At 39.2% G+C, this 24,456-nt stretch overlaps 3 protein-coding genes across 7 annotated transcripts in view; 2 read left to right on the top strand and 1 right to left on the bottom strand.

Moving 5' to 3' along the window:
- Positions 1-6,535, top strand: part of LOC124414020 (DNA-directed RNA polymerases I, II, and III subunit RPABC3) — a 50,332-nt gene extending 43,797 nt beyond the window's left edge. For both annotated transcript variants that reach the window (XM_046894876.1, XM_046894877.1), the window contains exon 4: positions 6,386-6,535. In XM_046894876.1, coding sequence (XP_046750832.1) covers positions 6,386-6,503 — 118 coding nt within the window. In that variant the 3' untranslated portion in view covers positions 6,504-6,535. The remainder of the gene's footprint in view (positions 1-6,385) is intronic.
- Positions 6,536-6,656: 121 nt separating this feature from the next.
- On the top strand, positions 6,657-24,315 carry LOC124414015 (DNA polymerase alpha subunit B). 2 transcript variants are annotated; one of them, XM_046894867.1, is made up of 7 exons: positions 13,497-13,666; positions 13,930-14,155; positions 14,283-14,337; positions 22,531-22,631; positions 22,721-23,518; positions 23,634-23,837; positions 23,912-24,315. In XM_046894867.1, exons 1-7 carry the CDS (start codon positions 13,588-13,590, stop codon positions 24,237-24,239), a joined length of 1,791 nt encoding a protein of 596 aa, XP_046750823.1. In that variant the 5' UTR covers positions 13,497-13,587; the 3' UTR covers positions 24,240-24,315. The 2 variants fall into 2 exon arrangements, with proteins under 2 accessions (XP_046750824.1, XP_046750823.1); XM_046894868.1 differs by lacking the exons at positions 13,497-13,666; positions 13,930-14,155; positions 14,283-14,337 and adding an exon at positions 6,657-7,355.
- LOC124414017 (dynein axonemal assembly factor 10) lies at positions 10,996-12,871 on the bottom strand. 3 transcript variants are annotated; one of them, XM_046894871.1, is made up of 4 exons: positions 12,457-12,863; positions 11,891-12,391; positions 11,665-11,762; positions 10,996-11,564 (listed from the first exon to the last, which is right to left on the bottom strand). In XM_046894871.1, exons 1-4 carry the CDS (start codon positions 12,721-12,723, stop codon positions 11,357-11,359), a joined length of 1,074 nt encoding a protein of 357 aa, XP_046750827.1. In that variant the 5' UTR covers positions 12,724-12,863; the 3' UTR covers positions 10,996-11,356. The 3 variants fall into 3 exon arrangements, with proteins under 3 accessions (XP_046750827.1, XP_046750828.1, XP_046750829.1); XM_046894872.1 differs by having other exon boundaries at positions 11,367-11,580; positions 12,457-12,871; XM_046894873.1 differs by having other exon boundaries at positions 11,367-11,574; positions 12,457-12,871.
- Positions 24,316-24,456: the final 141 nt, after the last annotated feature.

Here is a 24,456-nt window from a genome sequence, read left to right as displayed (position 1 = left end):
TTGCATACGATCTGCAAACGTCATTTTAAACCGTTACGTTATCAGGAGTTTCCGCAACGATACGAACTCAAAGACTTTGAACGATCATGAGAAAATAAAGAAATGTTTTTTGCAACCGAGAGAGATAGAGAAAGGAAAAAAAAAGGTCGACGGTTTTTTTTTTTTTCACAGGCAAAAAATTCAACCCCAATCATTACGCAGAAAGAGAAAGAGAAAAAAAAAAAACGTTCGTTTCGTTATGGTGATAATTTTTTCGACTCCTTTTGCGTCTTCATATTTCCTGCAAAAAATCTCGTGTTTATCATTCTGTGTATAAATTTTTTCCTTTTTTCTCGCTCTTAATCTTCTCTCCCTCTCAAATCAGCTTCACTAACACTTTACAAACCTTCAATATTTGCATTCACTCCCGTCGGTTTTGAAAAAAGGTGAAACGTTTCGACGCCGATTTGTATATACATATATAGATACTATACACGCCTACATGCGAGGCAACGTATTTAAAGCGCGGAAAAATACCGCGGGAAAAAACAAAGAAAAACGACAGAAAAGAAGGAAGAAAAAACACAAGAAAAATTTTTAAATAATAACCTCAATTCTTCTTTTTTTTTTTCTCTATCTTTCATTTCCCTGTTATACAACAGACACGGTATATACATATATATATATATTAGACGTCACGCTTTTCTCTTCTTTATTATTATTTCCTCTACCACGAAGTCGAAAAACTCGAGTCAATTTTTATCGCTATATGTAATATATTTCTTATCTTTTTCCGTGTTGCTTTTTTTTTTTTTTTTTTTTCCTATTTCACTCTCGTCGCAGTCGTTTAGCGATTGTTTTACCAAAGTTGGAAAAAAAATTTTAAAAAATCTCACACGTTATTTGAAAAAATTCGTACAGAAAGAAAGAAAAATCATTCCATCAATAATAATTATTTGTTATTATCGTCATTAAAAAAGTAATTGAAACTTATTTAAACGACATTCAAAGTGTATATAAGACATTATGAACAAGGAACATTTGCGTTTTAAAGATGAGACAGTATTTCTATCTCTCTCTTTCTCTCTCTCTCTCCCTCTCTCTCTCTCTCTCTCTCTCTCTCTGCTTAGTTCCTGCTACTCTCATAGTCAGTCTACCTAGCGATACTATTATTGGCATTGCCTGGCACAGTCTCCATCGCATAACTGTGCTGCTTGTGTTGCTGATGCTGATGCAGGTACTACGTGAATGTAGCACGAATAAGCAGGCATGAAAAACGTACTCCGGCAACTCTCTTGTTCTCTCCATCGCCCAACTCGTAACGCATTTACTAGCTTCGTTCGCTTGCCAATTGGTGGAAATATAATCGCGAGTGCAAATTTCGAGCGTGTGCGTATAAAATCAGTGCTTCGATAGTATTATTATTATTATTATTGTTATTATTATTACTATACCCTGACGATGCGTTCTCTTTCTCTCTCTCTCTCTCTCTCTGTCTCGTTGATTCGTTTTCTCTCGAAAAAAGTAAATTTAGATCGTCGAGATCGGTGTGAAATTATTTGCTAAATCAAAGGATCCAACATTTTTTTGTAAATAATACAAAAATTAATAAGAATCTTGTTTGACGAAAAAGGTGTGAAGAATTGTGAATTTATATACAGTTGTGTAATACGGTACGGGAGATTACAATATACTACTTGATTGAAGAAGAAAAAAAAAAACATTTTTGCGTAATTTGAGAGAAAAATAAATTCGTTGGATAAGCAGGTTGGCTTTTAAACGTTCGAAAAGAAAAAGTTTGAAAAAGTAACGGAATTGAGTTTATTTTTCAAAAAAAAAAAAAATTTCACGCGTGAAAGGTAAAACAACGGAACGATATTTGTGATTGAAAAATTTTCAAACATTATTGATTGCGAAAATTGTGTGAAATAAAAAATTCTGTAAGAGAGAATGGCGCAGGAATAATTAAACGGAACCGATCTCGTCGATAGAAAAATGTACAAGAAAAAAGAAAAACAAAAAAACTCCGACAATGATAAAATTTGACAATCGGCGAGACGAGAGAAAAAAAAAACTTAATAAAAATATGTTTGAAAATTTTTACCTTCATGTAAAAAGGGAAAAGCAAATAATTCATTACCAGATCCTTTAAGGTTCTCCATATACTTCGAGGTATTAAAGTACATAGTAGCTGACGAATAAATGTAACGTATATATAAATATATATAAAAAATGTAATATGGCGGTCGGGGCTCGTGCCAGATGCGCGTTTACACGGGCCCTGATTACTGTAAATGCACTATCTGGTACGACACCTCGCCTGTCGCCACCACCGCAACCACCACCACCACCACCACCACTACCACCAGTTCTACCACCATCAGCGTCGCGTAATCCGTGCTTTCTACGGTTTTTTTTTTTAAATTTGTTTTATTTTTTTTTTTTCATTATTTTATCTTCTTTCCTTTTTCTTTTTCAAAAACCAAGTGTTTGTAATATATTTATGGTATGTAAAGAAGGATGAACTTGTGTTTCTTGAATACCTGCAGTTTTCTGCAGAATTCAGAATCAGAGTCTTCGAATTTGGTGTAGATGTATTCGTAGCGTTGAATGTATGAATGGGTAATGGATGTGTTATTTTTGATGTTTTTTAGTGTTATTATTATTATTATTTTCATTGTTGTTATTATTATTATTATTTTTGTGGTGCAAAGATGAGGGCGCGATTGAAACTCGATTTAATATAAACCTTTTACGTATGAATGTAGGTATACGTGAATACTTGTAGATTATCCAATGCTTGTGACTTTTTGAAAAGAGGCAAGAAAAAACAAAATTTCGACATTTATAATTATAATGATAATAATAACAATGATAAAACAAGCTGGAAGATTATTATTATTATTGTCTTTTTTCATAGATTTGGAAAATGACTATTCAATTCTATCGACGCTTATTGATCGCATCGAAATGATCATTTGATTATGCTGCGATAGCCATCTATCATCGTATGAACGACGAAATTTTTTTTTTGTTTTTTTTTTTTTTGTTTGATAAAAACTTTCAGCTGCCAAGAGAGCGGCGGGCTTCTTTAAGGGTGTTTATATATTTAATTACCATTCCTTCATCATCATCATCATCATCATCATCATCATCGGCATCTTCATCGTTGGGATCATCCGGAGTACCTAATTCGATTTTTACCACATCTACGACGGGAAAGAAAATAATAAATTTCATTTATAAATGATTAGAAAATGAAACGAATAAATAATTTAAAAAAAAAAAAAAATTGAGAAACGCCATGTAATAGATTAATTATTGTATAAATATATTTAATTTTTTACTCTGTCGTAATAAAAATTGATATATACATATATAATTATACAGTATTGGTGAACTATATATATATATATATATATACATTCGTGTTTGATTAGTTTTCACGGAATAATGGCAAGAATCTTGAAAATTCTCGTTGAATTCTGTAAAAGAGAACAATGACAGAAAAATAATAGTAATAATAAAAAAAAAAAAATCACGGGAATAAATAAATAATCACACACTTTTAACAGTTACAATGATTATTTTCTGAATCTTGAAAAATCGCCCCCCCCCCCAAGTTTAGATTTCAATTTTACGATCACTGAAAACCTAACAATGAGTTACGTTTTTCTTGTTAAAGAAAAAAAAATCACTCATCACCTTACAGCAGCAACAGTAGCAGCAGCAATAACAGAAACAACATTGGGTATATAGTAAGACTCTTGTTCACGCGTATTACGCAATGATACGCGCTTTCTATATATGTATATAAAAACATATTATACCTGAACCACACCGTTTTCATGTCCATATCTGTTACGTATGAAAAATAGATTGTACGTGGCAAAGTAATAACAACAACAACAACAACAACAGCAACAACAATTGTTGTTATTGTGGTGATAATAATTAAAAATTATATATTATGATGATGAATAAATGCTGTAATGTATGCTGATGTTCGTACAGATCTATGCACACTTGCATGGTACGATATAACACAGTTCAAATAGTATATATATATATCTGCATTAAATCGTCGTCATAACCGCGCGCGCCTTTCTGCTGCAGTGTGGGCAACACCTTACCCTCCCTCTTTTCTCTCCTCTCCTTGTTACCCCCCTTTTCGTTGCATCTGCAGACGGTGCAGAATATTGCCAACGCAAATTCATGCTGCTGCAGCAGTTCGCGTTCGATCCTGATTTCATTGACGTCGTTTCCAAACATTTTATCGAGAAAAATTATAGAGAGGATATTTCATTTATTTTTTCGGGAATTTTTGCTGCTGATATATATACGGGTTATGCAGATTGTGTGTTTTATCGTTAAGGATGTGGATAGCATTACTTCGTGGGGAATTCTGCGGTTTATTCAAGTCGGTTTTATTTTCGGAATATCTACGTTGCATTCTTCATCCTCGTCACCGTCATCGTCGTTGTCATCGATATCAACATCGACGTCATCATCGTTTTTCATCCTGCGGATTCGCTATGCTTGCTTTGATACGGTTATCGTATCTTTAAAGCTTGAAAAACTAAAGAAGGAAGCTTTCGTATTGGTTAAAAGAAAATTTAATTTCAAATAAATCAAAATCTACTCGTGGAGTGCAAAAACTTGACGTGAACCTCTAAAGCCTAAACTTAATGTTTTATTTATTATTGCTTTATTTACTACAAAAATTTCCATCGATACTCATATACGCGGTATAATTCATTGGCATCATATCCTGCTTTGCATTTTTTTCCGTTCGTTCACTAAATCTTTTTTTTCTGGCCGGCATTGTGCAGACAGTAACGAGCCAAGTGCAACGATACCAAACATATTATAATTCGGATGCCTTGATACGGAGATATTAGAGTTTGAAGCTTAGCGCTCTTTCAGCGCTGCGTAATTGGTAAGCGCGGTACGTCGTGCACTGCGCTGCACCGTGAGCGCATCGCCCTTGAGGCACAGCGGCTGCGCGCACGACTCGATCGATCGATCGATCTATTACGTATCTTGCCACTTCGTCGTCGAATTGTATCATGCAGAAACCATATCTTGTGGGGTGTCATTGGATTCGTCTTCGCCTCTTCAACAATGTCCGCGTATGTTCAGGCTCATAAAACACATTCCGATTTTCAAAAATAGAAACCAAGTAAAGCATAGATGGAAATAAAAATAATCTCGAGTTAATTAAATGTGAATTGAACAATACGAAGCCGTGAAGGAAGAATTATCGAAGAGTCAGAAATGGCAGAAAAAAAAAATCTCTCAAAGGAAATAACACAATCGATTCAACAATCTGTATTTATAATTTTCTGATTCGTTACGGTACACAGTAATTTCAAACCAGAAATTGCTGGCTCGCTATGACGAGCGCTTGGGCGTGCTTGGTAAACGATATTTCGTAATTTATTTTTAATTATAGCAATTGCTGCGATGCGATGCCACGCGGGAAATGCGATGGACTAATTACTAATCCAATGAATCATCGAGGTAAATAACAGCGACGATTCGTCACATCTCTGCTCAGAATTAGTCTCGTTCGTTAAATTCGATAATAGACATGCAAGCGGTACGATCATCAACGTGTCCGTACCCACCTACCAACTGACAGATAATACGACGATTGAAGTTACGTAACATAATACAAAGCTGTGCGTAATAGAATTCGAGTCGAACTGATGAATTTCATCTAACATTTATATTTATATTATAATAAATATAATATAATACCAATTATGGTTGCACAACTGAATGAAATAATTTTTTAATTAATAAAAATTTAAAAAACTCAGTTTAAACTGTCGCTTATCAACGTTTTTATAAATATGCTTAAGAATAAACGAAAATAAGAAATTCTGAATCAACGAATAACTTAATAAATAAACTTATCAACACCTAGACACTGTGCTAAGCGGGTATATCGTCATTGCAATATCGTCAAGAATCCACGAATAGCGACCGGCGCCTTGGCAGTGTGGTTAGCTGGTTGTGTGGTCTATTTTATAAACACGACCGCTATCGGCACTGCAGCTGTGACGGTCGCATTACTGCAGATGCATTAAATAATATATTATTCCAATTCACGTCACGTTTCGAAATGTGCAACTATAGTGCAGGCAGCAGCAGAAGCAGAAACAGATAATCAACCGTATCGAGAAAATATCTGATCAATGATCCAACGTCGATTGAGATTATCGATGAAAAAAAAAGCTGCACGCAATCGTTACAAATTCCTTATTATTATTTTTTTCTTTTCAGGCCTGCAGTGGTGCAGTTAATTGATTAATAAATAATGAACTCGATCACTTTTACACGCTAATTATTTTCAATTAATAAACTAATTGAACACGTTATCTTTTTTTATTGTTTACAGATCGGCATACGTTTCCTTTGGTGGATTGCTCATGCGGCTTCAGGGTGATGCGAATAATTTGCACGGTTTCGAGATCGACCAGCACATGTACCTGTTGATGAAGAAGCTCGCCTTTTAGAGAGAGAGAGAGAGACTCTCGCATGTGGAGAAGAAAAGGGAACAGCAAGTTACAGGCGAAGATGAGGAAAGATCGGGAATTCAAAAATCTGCAACCGTTTGTCTATCATCGTGAACGTAAAATCCTCTAAAATGAGGCTTCACGTTTTTCATGTATTGATCAGAAAAGGATGAAAATTATTTTCATCTTCAAACTAGCATGACAATAATAACAATAATTACGGTTAAAAAAATTTCCGATAATCGAAAGTACAAATTCGAGAAAAACCATTTACTTGAAACATATTACAAAAATGTTTACAAAATTGGTCTTTAACGTCACAGCAGCACTGCACATGTAATTGTGCGATCATCATTATTATTATTATTATTATTATTGATATTGCTGTTGTTGTTAGTGGTGTGGAACACGTTTTGTACACGAACTCAAACGATTTTTGATCTTTTCACGTTAATTTTTATTTTGTGTTTTTCTCTCCCAGTTTCTCATATATTCCATTCCATTTCCATCTCTCTCTCGCTCTCTTACTCTCAAAGTAAAAAATCATCATCTTCCTTTCATACTTTAGTATCCATCCTTGTTTTTCTTGCTAAAAAAAAAATCAGGGTAAAGACTGCATATATAACATTGCATTTGTAATATACGTCTACTTGCTAATGCAGACATTTAGATTTTTTATACTCTAGCAAAATCAAAAAATACACGAAGCAAATCGATTACCGTGACTGCAATTTGTGTATCGTCGATTCAAGGAGTACAGAATATTACAATATCTTGAATCTACTGTGGATATACCCATGTACAAATATATGAATGGATATTTTTTATCACTGGGTTTCATTCTTTCGATCTGTGTGTAACACGTATTTGTATCATTTACGTAGGCTTATTGTATCTTTTACATGTCCAGGCAATATTTAAGGATATACTGGCTGTACATTCTCGACCAAAAGTGAGTCTCGTCGACAATATTGAATAATTTATGATAAGATGAAAATCAACGACCATAAAGACGATAAGAAAATTATATTTGGATAATAACGATACTCAAAAGTGGTCAGTAAATTGTTGAAACAAAACATTGCTTAACAAATTTGAAGGGAATGTTTTTTGTTTTAGTCACGTGAATTGAATACGTTGATTTTTCTAAATAGGTACACATGAGTTTTTAGAGAATTATCTCATTATTTTGAAATTTTTAAACTTTGTAAAATTGAGGTAAAATCATGAATTTTTTATACGTTATTGTAAACAAAAAAACGGTGTACATTAGAATTAAGAAGTTTCTGGCGCATTGAACAAATAGTTTCGTAGATACAACTTTTCCAAGATTTAATACAACGCAAATTGGAAGAAGATTTTCTATTCATCTACGATTTATTGTTAGCTACATGCAACGGGGGACGAAGGAGGAAGAAGGCTAAGTGAAAAGAGCAACATGAATAGAAATGGAAAAAAGAATTATTCCCAGGACGAAAGTCATACGTTATTTGAGTCACCGTTTTACCTGATTCTCTATTTCTTCCTTCCCACGTATCCTTCCGCTGATTACTTGGATGCTCCCCAAATTGATGCAGCAGATAGAAGCGGAAGAAGAAGAAGAAAAAGAAAAAGAAAAGGAGCCAGCAACATATATGAGCGACTGCGGAAACTAAAATAGCGCGAGGTAAACTCGGCACAAAATTATACAGGTAGAGGTAGGTGTTGGTATCACTATAGTTCACGTGTCTATAACATATTCGTATTTTCGTACCCTTAAACTTTACCTATATCACATACTTATCCGAAGAAGAGAAGATGCAACCAACGATTTCACTCAGGGTCTTGCATGAATTTAACATACCTATGCATACACCTCTGATGTGAATAATTATATATCAGAATTCTAAATCTAATTCCGTTTCGAGGACAGCCGAAGAAGATGCTGAGAGTGAAACCGTTTCGATGGCCTTACGGTTGCAAAGAAACGAATTAACGAACCTTAAGGAATATCGATTTACCTACGAAATGAAAAGATGATATTTTTTAAGATAACTCGAACCTTGTCGAGTACCTTTGATTTCTTCTTCTTCTTTTTTTCCTTTTTCATTCTTTGCAAGATATTACAGGCATCTAAGGCGTGAACGGAAATACGTCTATGCAAACGAGTCCACGGTTGGTCGGGTCGTTCGTTGTTACCGAGGTGCATTTAAACCGAGTAAGTCACGTAACAACGCGTGGTGTATAAATAATATTCTCATCATGTACGAAGATATAGACACGTAGATACATGCATACCAGCCTAACACTGCACCGCGTTAATTATATCATTCACGGTTATATCGTAGGCACTTTGATGTATCTGCCTTACACCCACCTACCGATGCGCACGGGGCGTGCTTCGTGGGATTCTGTATTCAAAAGTGTGAGGTTATGTGTACATACATACAATGGCTGACGAGCAGTATCGGTATGAATAAAAAATTAACATTCTCAGAGAAGTGCTGCATGTATGGATGAAGGTTCTTGTCTCAATTTATTCTTATCACGCACCAATTCCTGATCAGTTAAGATATAGGCATAAACTCGTTGTTATAATTAATCTCGTATATTATGGCTCGAGATGACGTGCATTGAAAATTGTATAATGATAAATACTTTTCGCTCTTTGCACTGTTCGTTGTATATTATCGAATAAAAACTCCCTGTTTGAGTGTGTGTGATCAGGAATTCAGATATTTTTATTGGTAAGGAGGTTCTTTGAAGCGGATACATCGCTGGGTGATTTCTATACGTGTCTGAAGACGCCTACAAGAACTGAGAGAATTAGAAGAAAAACGGATGTAGGACAGGATAGATGAAAAATCGAAAAACGGATAGGAACTTAGGGATCGAAGAATCAATTACAATTTTATTCTTTGGTAAAGGTGAGTTTATTTCAATAATGTGGATAACCACCACATGATATAATCATTGTTGGTTGCAGGATTCTGCTGCGTAATTGGATTTTAGGATACCTGTTGCAGAATCATTACAAAGTTCCAAACTTCACATATAATTGTAGAAATACCGGGAATTTTTTTTCACGCAGATCGCATGCCCAGTTCAAATGAATTCTCATACCATTGCTGACTGATGAAATCAGATTCAGATTTTGGATACAAAAGGATCCTTCAATGCATCAGCTCCAGAACTGGACATCAGAAGTAGTGAGAAATTACTCGAAAGATGTCGAAATGGTATACTGTCCTAAAATAAGTCTTCTAACAACTTAGTAATCGTCGATCCAGACGTCTTTCGGCCAAAATATTGTACGAGGCGATTCTCTGTCGCCTTTCTTCGTACAATTTTTAGCTTCATATCCTAACGTGGGGCAAGGTTTCAGCGTGCAGATTAACAGTCCGTTTTACTCCGATAATTGACCGCAGAAAAGCCAGCTGCACCCTGCGTGGGTTAAACGGGTGGGTGCACAGAGCATGGATAACTGGTGTAATTAAAGTCGCGGAACCCGTGACCTTGACTAGAGCCAGCCGGAGCCAGTCAACCGGCTATTTAAATGCAATCGTCGGGTACCAACGAGTCGACGGATTCTGCCCCCTCATAAGCACCGACTATGGCCGGCGCTGGTGAACGCTGTAAATGCTGTAACACGTACGATCGCATCCGTAATGCCGGCTTCGACGCACACGCCTTCTGCCCGCTTCCACACAACGGTAAAATACCCTCGATTTCACGCTGACCGTGTGCGGTGCGCGCGGGCAAAGAGCAAAGCTTGGCGAACGATCGAGATGGTACGGTACTCGGATGCCTTCACACCGCGACGCGCGACGCGGAACAAAATGGCCGTTGCGTAACGCCACCGAATGGCCGCCAGACTCCGGTAGCGGCGTTAATAAGCGGTGGCTTACAAATAGACTGCCCCAATGACATATTATTCCCCTTATTTCGCCGCAACCCCGTCCTCTTCATCCTCCTTCTCCTTCTCCTCCTCCACCTCTACACTCTGTATACTCTGTTCTTCTCTCCTTCACCTAGACTCGGTACATACGTGCTTTAGTATATATAGTCGATCATGTCCCCCACCTTGATCCTTCTTCATCTCTCTCACGCGCGCTTTGTGCCGGGTGTCTCTGTCTCTGGTCTCTAATGTTCTTGCATAATTGCGCAGGCTTTGAAAATCGATAGAACAGCGCAGAAACTCCCGCAGCTTATTCCTGTACCTACCTACCTAGCTCATCTACAGTATACCTATACTTTTATAACTCACTTTCTGTATTCCTATTACCGGTAATTCGCTACGCGTTCTAGAATCAAATTCGCCCTAACATTTGATGATTATTTTATTTACATTGAAATCATAAAAATTAATAACAAAAAAATACGTCATCATGTTCAATTATACGAAGAGAAAAATTGACTCCTTTTTTTCTTCTCTACTGATCTTTTGTTGAATTGTATATGCAAAACAAAAAAACTACAACTCGTTTCGCGATCGACGGAAGTCTTAAGTAACGAAATATTGCTTCTTTTATTTCATCTTTCCACGTATATTACCGAGGCTTCTGTTCAGCGATATTCGGTATATATTGAGAAGAAATAAAACTATTTACAACGTACTGCGCCGAGAGTTCTCAAATTCGTTATTTGGTTCCATAATCCTTTTCTCCGTTTAGATTCAATCGTAGATCCGAGTCTCCAATTTCTTGCATCCACTATGATACAATTTTACGTCTTCCATATTATTCTCGTTAATGGTTTTCCACCCACCATTAGTGATACCGTGAATAAGCGTGAATGTATAAAAAGCCGACAAGGAGTAGCGAGCCGGACAGATTTGTAAAAACCTTCTGTTGAAACTATTACTTTTTTTCTTTTCAGTACGTGTTCAGTTTCGTGGTGATAATGACACGAAGGCACTGATCAAACGCAGTGCATACGGCAAGTCCTTGCTTGTCTGGACTCCAATCCAAGGAACTGACTGGTTGAGAAGACAGCGTGCTGTTCTGGAGTAGAGCTACAGAGCCAACTACTCCCTGTTCTATTCCATCGGCGTCTGCTGTCACTCGTTTTTCAGGATATTGGCTGCAACACGCAAGAACAGAAATTTTGTATTGTGAGTATAACGCTCGACTAAAAATTCATAAAAAAAACTTATGAATTTAAGTGAATAGAATTTATTTACTATTTCCAAAGGCAAAGCGATCCTCCACCTCCCGACGTCATGAATATCTCTCGGTTCTGGGGCAGATGACGTACCAGCCATATAGTCGACTTGTGCGCCTGGAATCAAGTCGGATTATGGCTTGTTGCAATGCTCTATTAACAGGAAATAATCACTTTCTGGACTCCTTGTTGATGGACGATCAGGTAGTACAAGTTACAACTAAACCAAATGAGCTACAAATTACTTTTTCTGAAAGATAAGAGAATCCTTTTTTGGGATGTTGAGTTTTAAGGTCAAACAGGTAGAACTTGGACTCGAGAGTGGTGGCGACGAGTTTGTTCATCGCGATGTCTTTTCTGTCAAACTCCAACCCGCAAACTCCGTTCTTCAAGTTGCTCTCCCACCTGAGAGCCATGGCCTTTAGGTCGAACATCTTGACGTCTCCGTTGTCATACCCAGCGGCGACGACCCTTTCTTCAGAGTTGTACGAGTTACCGAAAGTAACGACCCAACAGTCTCTACGGTCCTCGCCCTCCTTCGGTTCCATTACTGCAACTGGCCGCCCCTTTTGCCGTGGATCCCAGACTTTGACGCTGCCGTCTCTAGAGCCGGTGACGATTTCGGGAGCCCCACAGCCTATCGTCTGCCCGCCGATACCGTCGATGGAGTTTATGATCTCCTTGTGAGCATTTGCCGAGTAAATAGGAATCGCCGGATCCTCCAGATTGTAGATATTCAGTTTACCCTGAAAACAATCAAGCGTTAATCGACATCGAGTAAAGAACAGGTAGCAGCGACTCGGATTCTTACCTTAAAGTCTCCTGCGGCCAAGTATCTCTCCCTCAAACTTGACGCTCCGAAGGTGCCACATTTCATCGGATTAGAGCGCTCGATCTCTTTGATCAGTTTCAACTCACCGCTGGATATTTCGTATATTTGAAAAACACCGGATCCCCGCGGCCTCGAACCCATCACCACGAACTTTGCGCTGCTTGGTATCCACTTGGCGTCGAACAACGAATAGTTGACTGACTTTTCGATGTGACATATTATCTGCGGCTTGGATAGTTTATCCATCTTTTATTATTCTATACGGACTTGGTTGTACTTCCAGCCCCGAAATTCAATCAGTCTTCTACTCGACACGAGGAGACAGCCTTTTAAATGACTGCGAACACGCAATAAACAAACACCACCGCCTCCTATTAGCTGTATGCCTTGTTCACTATTTCTATGATTTTGCTCAAGTGGTAAAAGCATTTCGCAGTGATCTACTGATGGTCAAAGTCATATTTCCGTTGTTACACCAATGTTCATTAATGCATTGGGTCTTTGGCTAACTTGTTTTCGGTTTGAAACAAGATACGAGTTCGATTCTATGCGAATTATGAAACAATAATACAAAATCACCAGTCAGTGTCATATAATTCGTGGTAGAATCAAGCTCTCATTTTGTTTCGGACTGAAAATAAGTTAGCCTAACAAATAAGTTGCGTAATACTTTTGTGCTTCGAGGTTAGGAAAATTTGTCCAGCGATACGCGTCTTTATATTTTTTAACCAATGACTTAGTGGAGAAGCACCGGATGTAGCTGGTAGCCAATCAGAGCATAAAGAGAAGAAGAATAAAGAGTTTGAATCAGGAAGGTTCGAATCAACGGTCGTCTCGCATCGCCGATTGTAATTTGTTTCTCCCATCGTCGGTACAATTCGCGTTAATTTTTCGGCAGAGTTTTTACTGCTGAAATACCATTGCGATTCGTGTTTTTCACGATCTAACAATTAGCTGCGTGCATTTGAATAGTTCGCTTGTCTCTCTCAAGGAGGGAAAGACAGAGAAATCGATAGAGTCAGGTTATGTTCGATATTCCAGAGCTATCAAGATACGTAAATATATTTGGCGGGAAAAGAGAGAGGAGTCGGTCAGAGTTCAGACAACAAGATGGTGTTGAAAGATGCTTTGAAGGAGCATTTCGCCGTCTTCGGTGTCGCCGTCAACGATGAAGCGATTCTCAATAAATGTGAGTATCGAAATCTCAGCATTCGCGCCCGTTATTCGTAGGTAGAAATTAAAACCCGGCAAGAAGTAATTTCGTCACCGGTCAAAATTCGACTCGTCACTTTTGGGGGTTGGAAAAAAAATCGCTCCGATTTAGTGGCCTGTTTTCTCTGACCCTACTACCGAAATCCGATCAACTTATTCAGGAAAACTGACCGTATTCACGATTTTCTATATTTCTATAGCCAACAAGCAATGTGCTAATACATTTTTCATCCTCCGCAGGTCTGGATCTCTGCGATTTATACAATTTAGACGAAGAAGCGCTGGTGGAAACATGGATGGCATTCAGCGTGTCACAGTGCAAGGGCGACGGTCCGACGGTGGAGTATTTATTGCGGATGGAAAGAAGCGAGTTAAAGAAAGACTCAGGCTCCGCTGCACATTCAATGGCTGATACCAAGCTGTCGAAACTCGCCGTGTATAATTCTCACTCCATGAAACAGTACGAGTATCCTTTGCGAAGAAATTGAGTTGAAATTCTTGCATGTAAACCTTGGAATTTCAATTCACTAAACTGCAAGACACGGCATAAATACTCATGAAAATAACAAGTAGATTCCTTAATTTGGTCCCAGTGATGACGAAGATATTCTGGAGCTCTACGGTGCCAAAACCCCAACGACTCCAAGAGTAAGTAAAGTCGATACATTTTTCCACAATAGTTATAGGACATGAATTTTTTATTGCGTTTTTATAAATACATGCATCGAATCTTTTATCGCAACAACTTCTTCATCTCCTTTTTAGAGCTCTCGCTATCCCGATAAATCATAACTTAATTTTATGCGAAAAATCTGAACAACAGGGAATGGTCAAAAAGTATTTTCAGCACAGCGGTGAGATAATAATGTCAGGATACATTCTTACAGTAGGGGAATAAAGGGGCAAGAGGGGGGAGGGGGGGGGGATATATCCCCAGAACCTATCATTATAAAAGCATCATCGAAACCACGCGCCGTTGTATGATTCATTCCCATATCTCCTCCTCATTGCAGTCTCTATCCTTTCCTCCATGTATTATGCCACACAGGTATCACTTAGCATCAAGATACTTGTTCCGATCCTGAATCGAGCAGGTAGATCACATACACATTTTATACGCTACACTAAGTCTGCTGGGTAGTTAATAGCGCCAGAGTTCACGTTCCCAGCAAAAAGCAGTGCAGCATTAAGAGTATTGCTTTCTTGGCTGCTACTTTTTTCGTTTGTTAGTCTCACGGGTTTTCAGCTCTCGCTGTTAATAGGTGCCTCAACTTTTTTAAATCTTTCTATTTGTTCTTCGTAACATCTTCATTGGTTCCCAGACAAAGAAGATTGATTTGTATATGCATCGGCGCGTAAATGCGTGTCTCTACGTGTGTTGGAAATTGTGGTTTGATTTTTTCCCGTGAGAATGGAAAGTAATATTATCTTTCCGTTAAATTTTTTTTCTGCATTTCAATTTTTCCCTCGTGATTTTTGGGAAATATTTCGAATCTCCTGAACTTCCTATCCGGCTTTGTGATGTCTCTTTCTCCTTCCCTCCCCCCTCGCTGTATCTCTCTCTTTTTCTCTCTTTCATTCCCCACTTTTCTCTCGTCTCTTTTCTACCTCTCCCCTTGTTCCGTGAAACTGCCTCTCCTCCCGATCCTGCCGGCTAGCCGACCGATGCAGTCGATGGTGGCAGAAGAGCAGGAGTCGAGCAGAGCGTTAGGCAGTTTGATGAAAGCGCCGTTGCCAAGCTTACGTCAAGCAAACGCGCGCCGCTTTATAATTTGACGAAATCTTCGAGCTGCAATAATTTTTACGAATGAATATTTTTTTATTAAACGCAACATTTGCGCGCATTTTCAATTATCGTTCAAAGACATATCAACCTTATCGTTTGTTCGTTCCGTCCACGTTCGTTGAAACTCGATGATCAAATTCACGCAGCGCGATGTGTTCAAATATTTTTATGAAACGTAAATCTGCAATTTCAGTGTAACAACAACAATAATAATAATAATAATAATAATAATAATATGTGAATCGTCAACGAGTCGGAGAATCAAGAGAATCCGAAAACTGCAACGTTCGTTCAAACTTGTCTCGAAAACAACGAAGAACTCGTTCGAACAACATCGTGCTTCGAAAAGACAGGAGCAGTAAAAAAAAAAAAAAAAAAAATTGAAAAAAAAAGATCCATTTACCTGCCAGCGAAAGGAAATTCCTTACTCAGGTATAATAAATGCCTTGCCGCGGAAACGTTGAAGGTAACGGAATATCGAACCGCCTGTTTGTCGGCCGCTCAGAGCACGCATCGTGAATTCTCGAATCAAAGTCCGGTTCGTTTCAACGGTTTTTTGGATTCGATTTTTTTCAAACCCGTCGATCAGAGAACGACACACGTATATATATGAATCCCCAAGGAAGTACGGATTGGCATGTGTTCGTTTCTCGGTAAAATACGCCGTGCTTCCGATCGGCGAAAAATAATTGTACATTATTAAAGGCACGCGATAAGATTCACATCTTATTTTTGGTTTTCACATTATTCCGCACCGAAGTAATTTTAAACAACATTGTTTTCTCCGAACTCGGATAACTTTTGTAAAGTTTGCTAATCAATTCAGCCGATGTTTTTGTTGAATGAACTTTACTCCATTCGTTGATTATGCAAATTGAAAGATACATTAACGCGTTAATTCGTCGATTTAATTTCGCCCTTTTGGCAATCTTTATTAATAAATATACAAATTTTCCCAAGATTTTTAGTATCCCAGTTTTTACGCTGACTCGCCGAGTTATTAATCAAATAAAATCGGGCCCCGGGTTCCGGGGCCCAGCAATCCGTCCCTGTGAAAGCGTACGGCGCTGTACGGTCAGCCACGTTTGAAATATTGTGTTGTTGGCAACACTGTCGCGCGTTCTTTGTGCAGGACTGAGACTCTGTAACCAGAGTCAGTGTGTGTCGGTGTCAGTGTTGGTTTCGAGAAGAGAGCAGCAAACGGCAGCAGCATCGAGTCAAGTTTATGGCCGTCGGTTGGCCCGTACGCGTCTCGTTCTCTTCCCGCGTCGCTCGGTCGAATTCGTAGTCGTTCCTCGCAATCAGACGTCTCTAATCTCGATTCTTTAGTTTGAAAAACTTGAACTCAACTCAACTCAACATGCGAATGTTTTCAAAATCATCTATGTAACGCGTAGTCACAGGTTTAAGTCTCGTTGAACCTTGAACGATATTGAATATAAAGTTGTTGTGTTTGATATTCGAAGTTCGGTACAATCGATTCGAAATTCGTTCGTTGAAAAAAACAAAACAAAAACAATCAAAAAAAAAAAAACCGTTGAAAAAGCGTAATCTTCAAATTTATACAAAATAGAAAAAGGGATAAAAACTGCGACTACGTGGTGTAACATAGATGGTCTTCTGGATTCAAGTTTTTATACTTGAATTGAGTTGAGATTTTTGTGCGGGGAACGAACGGCTCTGAATTCGCTCGTCGTCTCTTCGTCCCGAGGATGAGGGCTACTGTTGTTTTTATATCACCGCACGAAATGCGACACCTCGAAAAAGAGGAGAGAGAGAAGTCAAGTGGACAGTTCACGTTCACGTTCACGTTCACCTTCTTCACGTGTCGTTGTCGTATCGCGTTCCCCGCGACGCATCGGGTTGTAGTAACTCAGGCGAGTTGAAGACGAAGAGGAAGAAGGACGAACAATAGAACAAGAATAAGAGAACGAAAAATCCATCGCGCGTGCGTGTGTGCGTGTCCTGTGCAGAGCAAAGAGAAGAGACTCTCGACGTCCAGTTTAGTCAGCTATTCGTCATCGCTTTCGGACTCCTCGTGAAATTCTTCGGTTATTCAAAATCGACCACGAATCAAAGAAATCGAATGGTAAAAAAAATTCCAAAAACTCGTTGATCGGTAAAAATTTTCTTTCACATTTTACCCGTGTCGAAAAAGATGAGGGGGGCTGAAGAGTCTCGACAATGGTTTCCCGATTTTCCGACAACTCGATCCTGGCGCAAACCTGCGGACCCCGAAGAGGAGAGAAGTGAAAAGAAAAGGCCCCGTTCGGCGAGGTTTCACCACCGACAGGTGGTTTTTTGTCGTAATCGAAATCGTCGGTTGGGCCCCTCGAGCCTGTTTCGTTACGTATCGTTACGTTTCGGGCCTGTTATTTCCCGCCACAAAAATCCTGCGGCCAGGTAGATTGCCGCCATTATCCCCTCCCTCTCTCCCCTACACTTCGACCGGTGGAGACTGCAGAGTTAGTTCGGGTCTTCCGTCCTGTCTCTGACAAAGGCGGGTGGGGATCGGCTTCCATCCCCACCACCCGCGTCTCCTCTTCTCTTCCTCTTCCTTCGCCACTCGGACTCGTCCGCCAGATTTCTTTCGAAGGAATAATTTCAGTTTTCAAGGACGCGTCCGCCATAATCGCCGGTAAGCATAACGCTTCTCTCGATCGGCGTCGGAAAGCCTCGATCGTGTGTCTCTGTGTAGTAAAGAACGTTTCCGAACGTTTTCTCGCGTCGTTTGTGCAGTCAGTGCATCGTGTTTTGTGTCTTTTCATATTTTCATCGATCGTCGTTTGTTCATTCGTTTGAATTTCGAACGTTCGAACCACCGCTTCGACCACCGATCGTAACGATTTTCACCCGACGCCAACTTCACGCACTTCGCGTCTCGCGTAATCTTCTCATACCCTTGTTCTCGTTTTCGTTTTCGTCTTCACGGCTTTCCCGCTTCTCTCGTCCGTTGTTTCGTTTCGCGACTTCCCGCAGCAACCTGTTGATTCCTCATCCGCGTGCATCCATCCCTTCTCTCTCACAATCAGTCTGGCCAATCCCAAACTCGTTTCCTTATTCCCCAATTAAATCTATTTAATCAGTGATCCAATGAAAGACGTATAAAAATCGAAAAGTCTTTCATAGCATCCGTTTCCTCTCGTTGAGTCTAACGACGATACTCATAAATTGTACCGAAGATCGATCTTTCGAACATTCATCCCAGCGGAAACTCCTTATTCATGTTGCCATTTTCAAAAACGTGCTTTCTCTTCTCTTTTGGCTTATTTCCGGAGATTTTAACACGTCTTCCTTTGTCGAAAATCCAGGTTCGCGAAAGAAATCTTACTCCGCAAATTTCCTCATTCGGTTATATATCTATATATATATATATATATGATGCATTCGAATTCCAGGCTGTTGTTGCAATAGCTCTGCAGTGCAGCCATTGCTCGGGTATCTATTGTTCGGTTTTTTCCCTGCGCCACGAAATCCGCTAGACAAAAGAAGGCCCCACGACTATGGCCCCCAACCGTTCGTGCGTATACGTACCTGCATCGCGTAGGTATTTTATTCTCTGCGTGTATCCGTGTGTACCTGTGCAGCATACCTATATATTTCTCAGAATTGAAGACTAAGAGAAAGAATAAGAATAAGGCGAACAAGAAGAAGCTGAGAACCGTTAATCTGTTCCCCCCTCTCTTTCTTTTCCTCTCTTTCTATAACCACCTTCTCGCGGATACAAAATAAAATATAAATCATATATTATACGGAGAATAGAAAATATTCACACGAGAAATCATCACGCGCTACGTGACTCGCGTTTTAAACATTCTATCACGCCTTCTTTCTTTTTCAATTCCTCGACCTGCTCAAGTTAAGTTGCAGCAATTCTGTTATGATCACTTAGCCAGTCGATGATTAATCGATAATCGATGGAATGTACAAACCATTGATGCGAATTTGTCTGGTTCATTTTTTTTTTTTTTTTTTTAATCAATAATCCAATTCCACCACCACTTACTCTTACTGTTTTAATTCATTGTAAAGTCTAAATTTTGCATATTTCAATTCTCCCAAACAATTTCCATACTGATCGCTTCCTTGATTGTGTCGATATTTTTTTCTTTTTTGAATCATCGCTGCCTCGTAATAGGCGATATCTTTCGTTGCTTCAATTTGGGGCGGCAACCCCTCGGAGTATAATTATTCGTCGTTAGTTTCGTTGAACCACGCGGTCGCGTCGTGGTGGAGTTCATTAATTAAGCACAATTGACCGAAACTCCCTGCGTCAACGTTTGTGACGATCTTACAAGATGCATCGGTCGCGTAGTCCGAACAGAAAATTTCTACAGAATACAATTGAAATATTTATTTTTACTACAATTTTAAAGCAACGTTATAATATTATACAATTAATCATAAAACATTTTTCCATCAACTTTTCTCATTACAAAAATCAATTATTTATGAATCGTTTCAACAACAAATAATTTCCGAAAATAATCTATTGCAATTAAGTTTGAGAGAATTCTCAATATGAAGTTGATTCTTGCGTGGCGTTCCCGGTAAAAATGAAAAGAAAAAAAAGAAAAATGAAACAATGATACCGACTTTTTTTTTTTTTACGCTGGTGGTGCATCATCGCTTTCGTAACTGAGGGAGAAATCAGAGGAATCAAGCGGAATTGAACCTGCTTGTTGGTAGACGATACGCTTTTATGTATTCATTGTAGGAGGCTCGCGTGTAATCATATTGAATAAAATCAATATAGGCTCGTTGCTGTGTATAAATCCGAGATCAAAGGGGGAGGAGAAATCAAGAATACAAATACAAAACGACTTGATCTAATCTGGCACGTGTATGTATGTACAATACATGTTTATTCACATAACAATCAAAGAAGAAAATTGTACGTTACGTACCAAAAGCATGTGCAAAAAATTTCAATACGGTGATCACAAATTTTATCCCCTTTATCCCATTGCGTGTGTTGCGTTTTCAAATTTACTATAAAAATGTGTTCAACGAGTTATCAGCATAATCTTCATATAACCTTGTAAATAAAGTTAAAGAATAAAAAGAAAATATAAAAAATTACGAACCGTTGGATCATAATCAAACGAAAATTTGTTTAATTTTATATTTTGTTTCTCTTTTTTCTACTTTCGGACGAATCTGCAATTTTTTAAACTTCGGTGTGTATATTTACGATACTACGTGGAGTAAATGAACAAATAAATGCATACGTGGGTTCGGTGAACCGATTCGTGTTTCCGTAAGTCTGAAAGAGAAATGCGCAAGTTTTACGCTCTACGTTTATCGCGAATCCCGACTTCGATTCCATAGCAAATTCTTCGCGTGTTGGTGCGAGATGTTCGTGTATGACTGGCCAAAGTAGTAAAAGTTCAACGGCATTTCCCACGGTCTTATGGTGTGTGAGATTCGTCGGTTGCCTCTGGCTCCACCGACCAACTGGCTGTGCCAGGCAGGCAACCGCCTGCAGTAATATTATAAAACCCAGAGAGCGAGAAAGAGAGAGAGAGATACAAAAAGAAAAGGGGCGAGGGGCTACCGCAGGCAAACCCGCTGTTGCTTTTGCTTTTGCTTTTGCTGCTTTTCGTCCTTGTCTTTGCCTCTGCGACGAGACGAGACGCTTACGCAGCTCCAAAAAGAGATGGTGATACGGAGAGTGGGAGGGAGGGCCAGGGAATTCCCAGTATGTAATCGAAAACTGACTGGTTTTAGTAGATTTTAAAAAGACTGCGCGTTTATTTTCAATCTCAAATTTCACAAACATTCGTCAACATCTCGTGTAACATTTACTTCGAAATGTATCAGGATTTATTGAATTTTCGAAATGGATGAAGAGAAGATTCTTTCTTTATTTCGAAATTTCTTTTTTTCTCTTTAAAATAGAGACTATTTCGTAACGATTTGTCAGTTCAAAATGCGAATGGAATTACAGATTAACTTGACAAATTTTTTTACTCATTTTGTCAAGGATCTCTGATTTAATAAAGTCAACGATCCAAGCCTTGAACTAAGGATAGTTTCAAGATCTCTCAGAGCCATACCATGCTGAAGTTAGTAACGTTAACGTAACGAAACATCAGGAGAAAAAGAGAATTCAAGGGGTTGGCTTTTCAAAATATGAATGTATTTCGTTTATTAGGATTTATTTGATAAACCATTTTTCCTAAACATGTATTATTACAGTAACGTTACATATATATTCTATATTATCTTTGATTCATTTTTCTCCTCATGCTCCAATTTGATCTAATTGCACAACTTTACCCCCCCCCTCCCTAGTATATTGTGTTTGTCTTTCTCTCGCTGGTGAAGAACGAGCAATGAAATGGTTGAAATTGATTGAAACAATGCGTAATAAAAGGAGTATATATACATATATATATATATATATATATTAAATGGTGACGGGTTAAAAGCTGTTAACCTCCTCTAGACGACGTCGGCTCTGCTGACGCTACTCTACTCCTAATGTCGATGCTGATGACACTCCCTGTTCTTCGCTCCCATTCCACACTCCTAATAAACAATATTGATGATACGTCGATGTAGAGATTTCTATTAATATTCCCACTTCGTTGAACCGCCTGAGTTTGGTATTTTGTAACAGTTGATCAACCAGAATGAAGATATCGAAAGAAATTCCCATTGTACTGAGTGAGTGATGGTCTAGTGCACATTTTTTTTTCCAACTTGTGACTAGATCCACACTCATTAAGCACGATCGGGAGACGCATCGGATGGCGATAATATGTGTCGGTGAAGGTTTATCAACGACGAATGAAAATTCTTTTTAAACAACTTTTGAGAATAACACGAGAGGCATTTCCATAGACGAGTATGAATTTGGTACACGTTGTTATTAATATTCGTGACTAGATACACACTCGTCTACGGCGGCCTCTTCGATGTGGGCGTCGGACGCTCGCCCATGCCGCGTTACTTAAGAATACATATAAACTGAGAGCAAAAAAAGAAAAAGAAAATCGGTCATTTAAAATTCCATCTTCTTCTTTCAATCCTCTTTCCCTCAAAAACAGGTAAAACGACTGCGCAGCCCCGAGGGGGAGCAGGATAACTCCGAGGTCAAGGTACGGGCGGTGGACAGTCCTTTTACGCCGTCAAGTTTCTCCCCAAAAGTGTAAGGAACAAGAACACATTTAAATTGATGATCTTTCCAGTTCAATAGGTTTTCATAAATAATTATTTTCTCAAAAATATATGATGCAGAACGACGCCAAGCAGACATGCCATAACGCCATCAGCCAATCGAGGGAAGATATTGTTGAAATTTGGCTCGGATCCTGAGAGCTGGAAGAACGACGAGAACGGCAGACGCAAAGTAAAAGTTAAGAAGAGCGAGGACCAGCCACACGTGCCCTCGAAAGCCTTGTACATGTACGAAAAGCTCCTCAGTAAAGCTGAGGCTTTGGACATTGTCGGTGAGGAACTCGGCTCTGCGATGTGCAAGACCGTCAACGACATTGACAAAACGGAAATCGAACCGGTTGGCGTTTACTCGAGGAGTCAATACCAGATACAGAGCTACGGTAGAATTTGTTGCGACTCTGAGGGGAAGTTGAACACCGCTTCCATCATGCTTGAGGGAACCAAGCACTTGTCATCCGGGGTCAGGGTCAAGTTGGACCTTGGAAAGCTGGATCAGTACTCCGTATTTCCAGGGCAAATCGTCTCTGTTAAGGGTGTGAATCCAACTGGACATTCGCTCGTTGTCAAGAACCTCTTTTTCGAATCGCCTGCGCCTCCTTCGGCCTCGCCAAAACTAGCTGGTGGCAGTGATCTCCGGATAGTTGTTGCCGCAGGCCCCTTCACTCAGTCGGATAATCTCGCCTATGAACCTCTTCTAGAACTGATTGATTATGTCGCTGAAAATCAACCCCATGTTCTCATCCTAGTCGGACCTTTCGTCGAGTTCAGTCATACGGAGATTCAAAAATGTGAGATGGCGCTAACTTTCGATGACTTTTTCGAACAGTGCATTGGAAATATCATGCGCAGACTCAAAGAGTAAGGCATTTCCTTTTAATCGGAGATTGAGATTTAAAATTTAAATTCGTAGCTCAATTTTATCTCGGACTTTATTCGAACGTTATTATTGGAGAATTTCTTCTTTTTTCTGCAGCACGTGTACTCAGGTGATCTTGGTATCGTCTAACCGCGACGTTCACCACGAGCCGATCTTTCCGACACCGGAATTCAGGCTCAAACAGACATATCCGAATCTGCATTTGATGCCGGACCCTTGCATGATCGATATTGAAGGTGTAATAATCGGAACCACTTCGGTCGACTCTCTGATGCATTTAGGACGCGAGGAAATCAGCTTGTGAGTATTTCTGGAAGTCATGCGGAACCTCTTGCATTGACAATCGGCTGCATATTTTTCTCTGTTCGAATTAGCAACTCCACGAGGTTCGACAGACTGACGCGTTTGGCGACTCATCTTCTGGCCCAGAAGTGCTTTTATCCTTTGGTGCCGCCATCTGAGGAGGTCAACGTTGACACGGACCTGTGGGAGAAATACGCGTTCATGCATCAGCAGCCCCACATTTTGATTTTACCGTCCAGCTTGCGATACTTTTGCAACAAAATATACGACTGCGTCGCCGTAAACCCCGAAAGATTGGTCAAAGGCTCTTTTGCAAGGCTCAGGGTGACCGTTCCTACAAAAGATACCGATTCCTGGAAACCCAGCGAAAACGTGGCTGTACATATTCTCAAAATTTAAGATAGTGTTGTTAGATACTTGTTTATTTCTTATTTTTATTACTATTATTAAACAGCGTCAACTTCCAGCCGTTTCTAATCGCTCGTCGTGGGATCTTCATTGAATCAGCGTTCCGTTTCCTAACCATAATTACAGCGTAGCTTCTCTATTCTAACGTTAATAAAAATCGTTAATATTTTCTTAGGTCTTCGGAAGATCGTACGTGTGTGAGGATAAA

Source organism: Diprion similis, chromosome 13 (genome assembly GCF_021155765.1).
Source record: "Diprion similis isolate iyDipSimi1 chromosome 13, iyDipSimi1.1, whole genome shotgun sequence".
NCBI classification, from domain to species: Eukaryota; Metazoa; Arthropoda; class Insecta; order Hymenoptera; family Diprionidae; genus Diprion; species Diprion similis.
This window is presented reverse-complemented; position numbering and strand designations above follow the sequence as displayed.

Bases quoted from the DNA above. Each gene is read 5' to 3' on its own strand.
- LOC124414017 (XM_046894871.1), bottom strand. From the start codon at position 12,723: ATGGATAAACTATCCAAGCCGCAGATAATATGTCACATCGAAAAGTCA. The intron at 11,763-11,890 runs GTAATTTGTAGC...ACTTGATTCCAG, and splicing joins TCTCTTATCTTTCAGAAAAA to GCGCACAAGTCGACTATATG. The intron at 11,565-11,664 runs GTAAATAAATTC...TGCGTGTTGCAG, and splicing joins TCGCTTTGCCTTTGGAAATA to CCAATATCCTGAAAAACGAG.
- LOC124414015 (XM_046894867.1), top strand. From the start codon at position 13,588: ATGGTGTTGAAAGATGCTTTGAAGGAGCATTTCGCCGTCTTCGGTGTC. The intron at 23,519-23,633 runs GTAAGGCATTTC...TTTTTTCTGCAG, and splicing joins ATCATGCGCAGACTCAAAGA to CACGTGTACTCAGGTGATCT. The intron at 23,838-23,911 runs GTGAGTATTTCT...TGTTCGAATTAG, and splicing joins GGACGCGAGGAAATCAGCTT to CAACTCCACGAGGTTCGACA.